Consider the following 10,656-nt stretch of genomic DNA (forward strand, 5'->3'; position numbering starts at 1 on the left):
TTCTATACTTTAGAATTTTATTGAGATTTATAATTTCAATAAATTTTAATTGATAAATCTCTTAGATAAAATAAATGAAAAATATATAATATAAAAAATAATAAAATATATAAATTATTCAATTTTATATTGATTATTACGCCGTAAGGCGTTCCTCTGAGAAAGACTCCCCTCCAGTGCCACTCTAAGGCGTTCCTCTGAGAAAGACTCCCCTCCAGTGCCACTCTGTACCTTTCTGCGGCATTGATTTCGTTGTTAGACGATAAAATTAATATTCACCGTCTGATTCAAAGTGCTCCATTCATTATCCCTGGCAGCGCATGGCATCTGGCCGCGGCGCAAGAAAAGAGCGTTTATCCCCACATAGAGGCATCTGCATGCTCTGCTAGCCTTAATAACCCCGTCCACTTGGCAACCAATCCTTGGGATCAACATGCCCATTTATATTCTTATCAGGTTCTTGGATCGTATGGCTAGGAGGGCGCCGAATAGGTGATCGAGTAACTAACATAGCATCATGTGTCATTTGCTCTGTTTTATTTTGGTATCGATGGCTTCGGTGATGAAGGGTGAAACCCTAGGGTTTGAACTTCTGCGAACCATGGCGTCCTTCCTCGATGTACGGGTGCAATTGGGCCGAATCCACTTGCCTTCTATTTCAACTCTTAACTGGTTAGGTCATTTTTGCATACCTGTTTCACTTTTCACGGCATATTTTGGTCTTTGAAGTTACTGTAACACTCATGGTTTGGTTTGCATGCCTAGGATTCCATTTTTCCGTGGCAATGGTGCATTTGGTTTCATATCAAAATTTTTCTCAAGGTGGCTACAAGATACGCCCCTTCTCCTGGGAGGGAAGTGCATAACCTCTCATAAAGCATTTAAGTCTGCCGAGGATCCTTCCAAAGGGTTCTAATGTTTTCATGGTACTCATGAACATGGAACAAAATGTCCAAGCGACTACCATTCCTCCACACGTAAGCATCTTCTTTTTGCTAAGGTTGGAAGATTCTTTATCAGCGGTTGATACTAAATGTTTAATGTGCAGGTAAGTGCTTTTCCTCCGCGGGCTCGCTTCTATAGGTTTCAACCCACTGTCAGGGTTTTGATGAGGTTCTTTCTTCATATTCATGTGTATAGACTTGCATGTGACTCTGCTAGAATTCTCCAAACAATACCGGAGTTGGGGTTTTTCTAGTTATTGATTGTATCAATTGGCCTTGTTAACCTACTAAATTGTGAATTCTTTAAATAAACCCTCGACACTGTTGAGAGGGGTTTACTGTAATGTTATGTTGTTACGTTTTTTTTTTTAGAACTGTTCAGTACCTTCGTTTTGTTTAGTTGCGACTTCTTGTGGTAATGGTCTTCATTTGCTCCATGTGTCGGATGGTTATAAATCGTTACAGTTCTGTAGTTTCACACTATTTCATTATGTTTAAAGTTCTTCTTTTATTACTTGCGTTGTTTAAGTAATGCTTAATATTGGTTCCATTTCTATAATGATGAAAATATGGTATCTCTTAGTAGTTTTATAATTTGTATATGAACATAAATTTGTATAATATTTATAAACTTTGAGCCATTTATACAGATCCCTTTATATGGTTAACTCTGCATGATAATAGTATTTATTTATACAGTTGTTTTCTATTTTCAAAATTTCAGTTCTTAATGTCATGCATGAGATTGTGCAAGAGTCCTTGAGGAACTGTTTCTAGGATGGCTAATGTGTGGCCTTGCCACTAACCCTCGAGTTTCTGTTATTATTCCTTGTAACTTAATTAGGGTCTTTGTCCTATGGTTTAACTAATACCAGAGGATAGTTGAATGGTAATGGTTCCAGCTTCTCTTGTTGTTTTCAATTATACCATCTCTTTAAATCTCAACAAATTTTCAACATTTAGTTTTCTTTTATTTATCTAGTCTCTACTTGAAATAAAGAATAGACTCTATACATATAATATGCATTTTCACATAGAGTTTCTCTATCTGATAAAATTAAAAATCCAGAAAACAACCATATCTCTACTATCTCATTGTCATAAATTCACAGGGAAACAAGATCACACTTTTACATGCTCAACAATGCAGAAAAATAACAATATTCTTTCCATGTTATTCACACAATAGTAAATACAAACAAGAAACGCCGTAAGGCCTTCCTCTCTGCGCCATTGATTTCGTTGTTAGACGATAGAATTAATATTCACCGTCTGATTCAAAGTGCTCCATTTCAAAGTGCTCCATTCATTATCCCTCGCAGCGCATGGCATCTGGCCGCGGCGCAAGAAAAGAGCGTTTACACGTAATTGGCTACACGTAATTGGCTGGTACGTGGCTCCCTTGGAATGCACGTAATTGGCTGGTACGTGGCTCCCTTGGAATGCTTTACGGGGAGACTTGGTCCACTCAACGGCCTTCACATCACAATTGATCCCATCCCATTTCAGAGTAATCAACCGATCCATATTTCCATTAATTTCTCGATGTTTTGGCGTTCAATACTTGGCTCATGATCAACAGTCAGCTCAATAGCAATGTTGTTTTTACATATAACAGCCCTTGAATCCCCTGTATTTGCTACAAAGAGTTTTTTCCCATCAACTAAAATAGCAGTGACTGTTGTGGAGCCACCGGGCCCTAAATCAGCTGCCTTTGCTAAAAATTTCCCATCAGTCCGGTTGTATGCATTCTTGATGGCACTTTCTGGGTCTGTCCAGAACTTCGGCTCCATTATTATCAGAGATACTTTTTAGCATTAAAATACTTAATTAGCATTTTACACCATACGAAACTTTGAAAATAGCAAGTGATTAGCATTTTACACCATACGAAACTTTGAAAATAGCAAGTGACAACCAATACAACGAATGGCAGATCAGTTGTAAAAGCATTTTACTGGATGTGCATTAGAGTCAGAAATCTCATCTAATATACAATTTTTTCCTAAAGAGTCATTTGAGAACCATCATATTTATATAAATGAAGGAAATTATAAAAAATGATAACGATTTGTCACAAACGCAATTTTTGCAATAAGGAAGCACTATTGCTTTATGCCATGACGTAATGCTACTATTGGGCGTTTTTTCTTTGGATAGGTGCAAGAGACAAATGAACATGTAAGTATAGGAAATATATGAACAGTTTAAGCTATTTGAAAAATAGTGTATTTACGCATGAAACATATTCAACTAGAAATATGACGGGGAAAAATAAGAAATTCATTATATGTGAGAAGTAAAATGTTGGAGAATCTTCACCTTTGAGGTTTGAGAAATGGACATGGCAATATATCACAACTAGAAAAATCTTGTTCATTGATGCAGATCATTGTTACAATTAACAATATATATCATATGCCAAAGATAAAACACAGGAAATTAACCCACGAAGTCAATGCAAGTAGAAACATCATAATAGAACCAATAGAGGAAAAAACGAAATTGTTTCACAAGTTACAATCAAGTTAGGAAATTGAGATAAACATATGCAATTTGGAAAATGGAAAGAAACTTTGAACCTGCTCCAATTTAATGTATAATTTTAATTTTTGATTGACTAGCGATTGCAAAACAATACATGTCACAATACAATCAACTATAAAATTTAAATAGATGTTGTTAAATTCACAGAGACCTTCCAAGTATTCCCTATGATTCATAGATGCTAAACCAAGTAGACCATTAGCATTGATTACAAGTATTCCCCATGATTCATAGATGGTAAACCAGGTAGACCATCAGCTTTGATTACAAGTATTCCCCATGATTCATAGATGGTAAACCAGGTAGACCATCAGCATTGATTACAGTGCATAACCCCAAAGGAATTGTAAGAGTTGAACTTGTGACATCCCATTTCTGAGAAGTTCAATGTCTAACTCCAAGGCCAATCAAGCCAACCCCAGGGCTCATAAATAAGATAATAAAAATATATATACTTTTCGTAATGAGGCGTGATACCTATCATCCAGCTCATAAAGGATATAGGTTGGTAACAATTGAAATAGACTTACAAATTAGCTAATTTAGAGAGTTTCATTGTGGGCAAAATCAAGAATCTCATTCTAGATTACGATTTAAGTTGGGAATCAAACCCTACTCAACTAATGAAAGGACTGAAATTTTCTAAACCCCTTTCCAGCACTAATTTAAATATGTAGACTATAGATTGGTACTACCCAGGCACTCCCTAGGTGACATTATTAAGCAACGCATCAGTAGCTACAGAGTGATTGATACAGATGTGGATGATTCTTCTCCCTCCTATACTTTTTACATCTATACCTAATGACAAGTAATGGGCACTTCCACAGTATGTTGTAACTAGTGTATTTTTTAGCCTCGTCGACCTCTCTTTTGGTCACCCACTGCCATTAATAAAACTAGTCTTATCTTATCTTCTGTCGTCTGTTAATAAGAAATGGTACTGTAATATAAAAACAATACTAAATAGCCAGGACTAACTCTCACCAATTTAGATCCTCATCTAGGTGAGCACTTAGTGTCTATACTTTCTTCGCCATTGATTTCGTTGTTAGACGATGGAATTAATATTCACCGTTTGATTCGAAGTGTTTGATTCATTATCCCTGGCCACGCATCGCATCTGGCATCTGGTCGTGCATCGCATCTATCATCTGGCAAGTATGCATTGCACTTCGAATCCTCCTGTGCTCTCTATTCATTAAGCAAAACCCTCTTGCGCTCTCTGTTCATTAAGCAAAACGAGAAACTTCCAAGATGTGGATATCATGCCAGGGGGATCCATGAGCATCGTGAGAGAAAGCCTTACTGCTGCCATTGTCAAATTCAAGGCTGGAAGTATCGAGCCAGCCCATCACCATACCTTTGGGCATGATCTTATTGTTGTCAAATTCAAGGCCGGAAGTATCGAGCCAGCCCATCACCATACCTTTGGGTATGATCTTCTTGTTGTGTCTGGATGATCTCATTTGATAAAGTCAGCTTTCACAGGGGTTAAGTGGTATCTCAGAATAAATAGGAAGCAAGCAAGCGACATAGCATTGGAAATATGGTAGAAGAAGATATGGCTAGGTCCAAACCCCCGCATATCCTCAAAATCTAGATTTCTCCATCGTTCTTACAAGTCTAGTAGGTTTATTTTAGTGTAAGGAGCCTCGAGGCACTCGAGATATTAACTACCCGTTGTTCGTCGGTTCGATTCCCAAACGAAATACAAACCCTCCGCCGCTGAATTTCCGAGGGTTTCAACACAAATTATCATGCAGGCGCCCTGTCAAAGGTACAACTTTTTTACAACTCATTTGAGATCCAGTTTTGGGGTTCTGTTCTTTTGTTGTTGGGCTGAAAATGGGTTTACTCAGTGTTAGGTTATTTAGTTGTGTTAATTGAGTGATGCAAATCCTATCTAATTTTTGTAGAAATTATAATTTTTTTTTCCTGGTGGTTCACGACGTCCGACACATTGTCTGTGAATTTTCGAGGTTTTTGCAAATTTCATTATTATTTAAATTCAGGGTTTTGTTGTAATTGTGGTTCAATTTTGGCTGTAATTGATCTACTGTTTATGTAAAATTGCAAGAGAGTAGGGTACAAGTCTAATCACTGCTCCTGGAGGTGATAACAGTTTCTTTAGTCTCCATTTCAGGTACATTCATTCTTGTTGTTAGTACCTTTTCTGCGTATTCTATGCACAATTGCATTGAGTAGAGGTTATTTAGTTATTGGACATGAATTCCCGCACTTAATTTTATGACGGCTGTGTTCTTTTTTGTTTGATTGTTTAAATTATATTTATTTATTGCATATGCACTGGGAGGTATGAGCATAACAAGATCCACTAGGCACCGGTAGGTATGAGCATAACAAGATCCACTAGGCACCGGTAGGTGTGATTGCATTAGTTTTTAGTAGCAGGAACAAGAATCTAGCTGTATCTTAGCCTGGACAATCACGGTCGCCCTCCGAGCATAAGATCCAAACTGTAGCCACGTGGGTTAATGGCCATCGTATGTTTAGTACTATTTGTTGCATGACACTTTGGTGGTATTTGCTGTTAATTACCTCCATTATTGCCCCCGGAGATTTGTAATCCTATTTTATCGTTGTTTAAAATGATCTTCTTCACGGCCCGACCTAGACTCGTTCACATCAATTTTTGTCATTTTATGAATTTTGTGGCTATTGATTAGCCAATACTGAATTTTTAGTGTTTCTGACTAGCCCATAGAGTAATGCTACCTCGAGGATTGTACCCGTTGAAAGTTGTCGCGTTCCTTGTATTGAATCTCCAAACTCTTTGGAATGGGAAGCTCTACCTTTTAACCCGCACATTAAAATTGCTACTGCTTTTAACAAGGTAGAACTTCTTGTAACCTATGGGAAGGCCATATACTCTTGTCTGTTACACGAACCTTTCATACACCTTTGTGTCAATTACCTTTATTTTTGCCCCAAGATATTCATCATCCATTTATAAATTGTTTGAAGTGATTGGCCCCGCTAGTCGGGGAAAATTATTTACAACAATATTCACCATTTTATTTATTTTGTGAGTGTTGATTAGTTAGCCTTGATTGTTTAGTTTTCTAGCTATCCGAAAGAATAACACCACCTTCTCCCTCATGAAAGGTCCCTGTTTCTGGTATTGAATTTCCAATGGCTGTATTCAAGATGAGAGTAATGGAATTAAAGGTGCCATAAAGATGATGTTGATTTGTTACTTTGAATTATAGAAATCTATTGGGGTGTTTTTGGGCTTCCCTTATTTTTGTCCATCATAACTAGGTAGAGATCATTGTATGAAATTTCTTTACTTTCTTGTTTAACAACAATGTAACAGTGGTTGGGTTGGGATAATTTGATTAACATCTCTGATCATTATGTTCTGTTTCTTTTGACTTTAATGAAGCAGGTTATGACACAGTGCTTGCACAAATAAATGGTGTTCGGGCTGAGAGGCCATCGGATTTACCATCAGAGATGGTTTTAAAAAGAAAACGGTACCATGTTGAACTAGAGGCTGGTTATAACTCATCTGCACAGAAAGATGCAGACAACAATGATGAAGATGGTGATGACTTTGAGAAGCACATATCAGAGGAATATTATCAGACCATACTTGGGGAACATACACAAAAGTTCAACAAAGCCAATAAGTTGAAAGCAGCAGCAGCTGCTGCTACCCACATAGGTCCCTCCACTGCAAAGCGTACATCAAACAGGAAAGGTCGGAAATTAAGTCATGGCTCTCAGATGGTTCTAAAAGATGAGAGGACTCCACATGGATTAGACATTCCTGTTTTGGCAGGTCCTCACATAGATGATGCAGTCCAGAATATGTGGAATTACAACCATCTTGACATTGCTCCAGAACATGGTCCTCATACAACAACATCTGGTTTATTGGAGATAGCAGAGGGAGTTACTTTTGAAATTCCGCCAGTTTATGACAAATTAGCACCACTTCTTAACTTGCCAAACTTTACAGATGTTCGAATAAAGGAGTTTTTTGAAGGATAGGCTAGATTTGAGATCTTTGTCTGCAATGATGGCTGCTGATAAAAGGATTAGACGTCAGAACTGTGCTAGAATGGGAGAACCTTCCACAAAGTATGAGACTCTTCAGGGCAGGTTGAAAGCACTATCATCATCATGTGACTCAAGCCAAAAGTTCTGTCTGCAAGTATTTGATTCTGATTTGGAGGCATTGCCAACACAGCAGGAATCATTAGGCATTCAAACGCTGATTATGTCTGAAATAGAAAAATTGCAAATTTTGTATGTGAAGGTCTTGGAGAAAGGGGATAGCTATGAGGTTCAATACACACATTTTTCAATTTTCTTGATTTATCATTATGCTTCCACATACTGTCTGTTTTAGCATTCTATTCGATTAGAAGAGAATTCTTGCCCATGTATACATTGCTAATTTGTAATACTATAATGCATCTTTGCATATTTTGTGTCACTAAGAATCAATGCTTCGATTTGGGCCCCGGGAGGTTGGTGTCCCTTCCTAATTGCAACAATTTTCGTCATGCTTGTGGGTTGGAACATGCATGTTTTTCTTATATCACCCTTCACTCTGTTTTTTGCTATCTTTGAAGGAGTTTATCTATCATATGTATTGAATAAGGCGCCACAGGGTGGTTGGTGTCCCTTCATCATTGCAACAATTTTTCTGACCATAATGTTCTCTTGGAAATAAGGAAGGTAGAAAAAGTATAAATATTTAGCACAGAGAAAACTCAGCATAGAAGGTTTGAATGGATTGGTTGTCGGGGTGAATTCACTTGTACCAGGAATTCATTTCTTTTGCAGTGACCTTATTTCTGACTTACCACCGATTATTGAGCATTATGTAAAGAATGTGGGGTCTCGGCATGAAGTTCTTGTCATTGTCACCATAAGAATGGTTCCAGTCAAGACAATACTTTTGTTGGAGAGATTTATGGTTGGAAAACTAGAGCCAAAAGGTGTCAATACTTTTGTTGGATAGATTTATGGTTGGAAAACTAGAGCCAAAAGGTGTATATAAATGTGTAGCCCAATCTGGTTACAAAGATGTCCAAACATTGAAGGATCTGAATTTATCAACCAGGTTTTTGAAAGCATAAAAGACTATCTCAAGCTTAGAGGAACTCATTCCTCCTCACATGACATAAGTTATGCAAGCAGAAATACAGTGGAAGAAAGTAAATACTCTTAGATGAGGATTTGTAGTAGATTGAATTGGCAAAGAATACAAGGTTTGTGTATGTTCTAGGAAAAACCACATTGAAGACTAATAAGAGCACTGGGCCTTTTGAAGGATTAATGATTGACAAGCTCTACAGGTTTCTCCAAAACAATTGCAGGTTGACTTTGTCTCCCTACAATATACCACTTGTGCATTTACTTCAAGTCAGAATGGTGCAAGAAATTTAGAGTTCGTTCACACAAAACTGTTAGAAGACAATGAAATTATAAGCTTTTACTCATAATAAAGCTTTTAGGGCCTTAAAGTTCCTGATCACTCAAAAATAATATATAATTTTGTACTATTGTTACTATTTTAATAGATTTATAAGATTTCAAAATGCAAATTTCTGTTGAGATCAGAAGAAATAAGCATTGAGTTTTTTACCATTTCCGCAATAAATCATGAATCATGTAGAGTGAACTGGTACATACATGTTTAATGTTTTGTGACTGGCGGAATGGAAAAAAATGATAACAGCTCATTACTTTTCAGTTTCAATCCTTCTTTTACAGTAAGGCTCTTATCTTTTGATGAAATGCAAAGGCTGGTAAATTAAAATTTTCAAGAAATCCTAGGTAGAGTTTGTTAAGAGGGAATTTTAAATTTTAATAGTAACTCCTTTTTATCCTTTGTCCTCGGAAATTTGTACTGTAGCCACTTTAGCAGCCATTGTAGCCAGTCAAGCATTGATTACAGCAACATTCTCAATCATAAGATAGTCCATGGCTCTTAGTTGCTTCCCTCGAGTGAATATTGTGCATACCTCACAAAATTACGAGGGTTAGATCTATTCACCTGAAGTTAACTATGTTCTCATGGTTATCTGCCTTGCAATTGTCATAGGATTCCATACAATCCTGAATATTGAATAGTGAAATATGACAGAATGAAATTAGATGTCCAAATAATAATAAATATGACTTGGAACTCAATCCTTGAAAATATTTTTTCCTCTCGTTGGCCCATTATCAGCTCAGCATTGGCATGTTTGTTGCGGTTTACAGTGATGATGGCTCCTCTTCTGGCTCTCACTCTGACCTCGTTATTGCTCTTCCTCAAACTTCCCAAGTCCTAGCTACTTCCACGAAACATTTTCTGGTGCAACACTACTACTGGAATGCTTTCCTCTAACTTAATTCATTGTCTAGGGATAATGCCTCTGGATTTTCCCCCCTTTTTGAGTCCACCCGGATCCCTTTTCCATCTTATTCTCTACTTTTCCTTTCTTTCCTTAACATAGATTTTAGACTGTTTCAGAGATGCTCTAGGCAGTCAATCGTTGTTCTTCCCAGTCCTGTTGACCTGTTTTGGTCATTTGAGCTCATTACAGATTTTAGGCTTTTCAGAGATGCTCTATGCACCTCCTTATTGCTATTCTCAATCGTTCTTCTACCTCTTCCCAATCGGTAGGTTTAATCTAGTTTGACATAACTAAACTTGCTGTCAATGTGTTTTTCCTTCTGGAGAAATTGTGATCTCGATTGAAACTTCAGAATATTTGATCTATATTCTTTGATGTTTTAAAAGTATTTATGTTAATAATTACGTATCCTTTCCATAGAAGATTTTATTTTCCTAACAGGCATTGATTCAACTGGTGAGGTCGACGGAATGTTAAGCCAACCACCTTACCTCCATTCTCGCTACAGTTTTCTGCATTCCTATAGCATAAGTTAAGGGGTGACACTATGTGCAATTCCAGGGACTGGGCAGATAAATGCCCCTCGGATCTGGCACCTAGGGACAGGAAATCCTCTCTTTGCAATGCAGTTACTTGGGGCATCTTTCTTTAAGCACTTCAAAAAAGAACCTCTCTGATATTCAGAGGAACTATTCGAGTAAAATTAATGACAATACAGTAATCAAAAAATTTCCTAGATGCTTTCTCCCATGAGATGAGTTTGCGAAAAAAAAAATATGCAT

The 10,656-nt window shown here is 37.2% G+C and overlaps 1 protein-coding gene across 4 annotated transcripts; it reads left to right on the forward strand.

Annotated features, from left to right (window-relative positions):
* The first annotated feature begins 222 nt into the window (after window positions 1–222).
* Window positions 223–7,609, forward strand: LOC149236855 (chromatin-remodeling ATPase INO80-like). 4 transcript variants are annotated; one of them, XM_089372525.1, is made up of 3 exons: window positions 223–619; window positions 766–977; window positions 6,904–7,609. In XM_089372525.1, exon 3 carries the CDS (start codon window positions 6,972–6,974, stop codon window positions 7,509–7,511), a length of 540 nt encoding a protein of 179 aa, XP_089228651.1. In that variant the 5' UTR covers window positions 223–619; window positions 766–977; window positions 6,904–6,971; the 3' UTR covers window positions 7,512–7,609. The 4 variants fall into 4 exon arrangements, 3 of the variants coding, with proteins under 3 accessions (XP_089228651.1, XP_089228650.1, XP_089228649.1); XM_089372524.1 differs by having other exon boundaries at window positions 230–672; window positions 766–1,048; XM_089372523.1 differs by having other exon boundaries at window positions 232–672.
* The last annotated feature ends 3,047 nt before the right edge of the window (window positions 7,610–10,656 follow it).

Source organism: Pinus tabuliformis, chromosome 8 (genome assembly GCF_031772625.1).
Source record: "Pinus tabuliformis cultivar Carrire ecotype Pingquan chromosome 8, CPIR1, whole genome shotgun sequence".
Lineage (NCBI taxonomy): Eukaryota > Viridiplantae > Streptophyta > Pinopsida > Pinales > Pinaceae > Pinus > Pinus tabuliformis.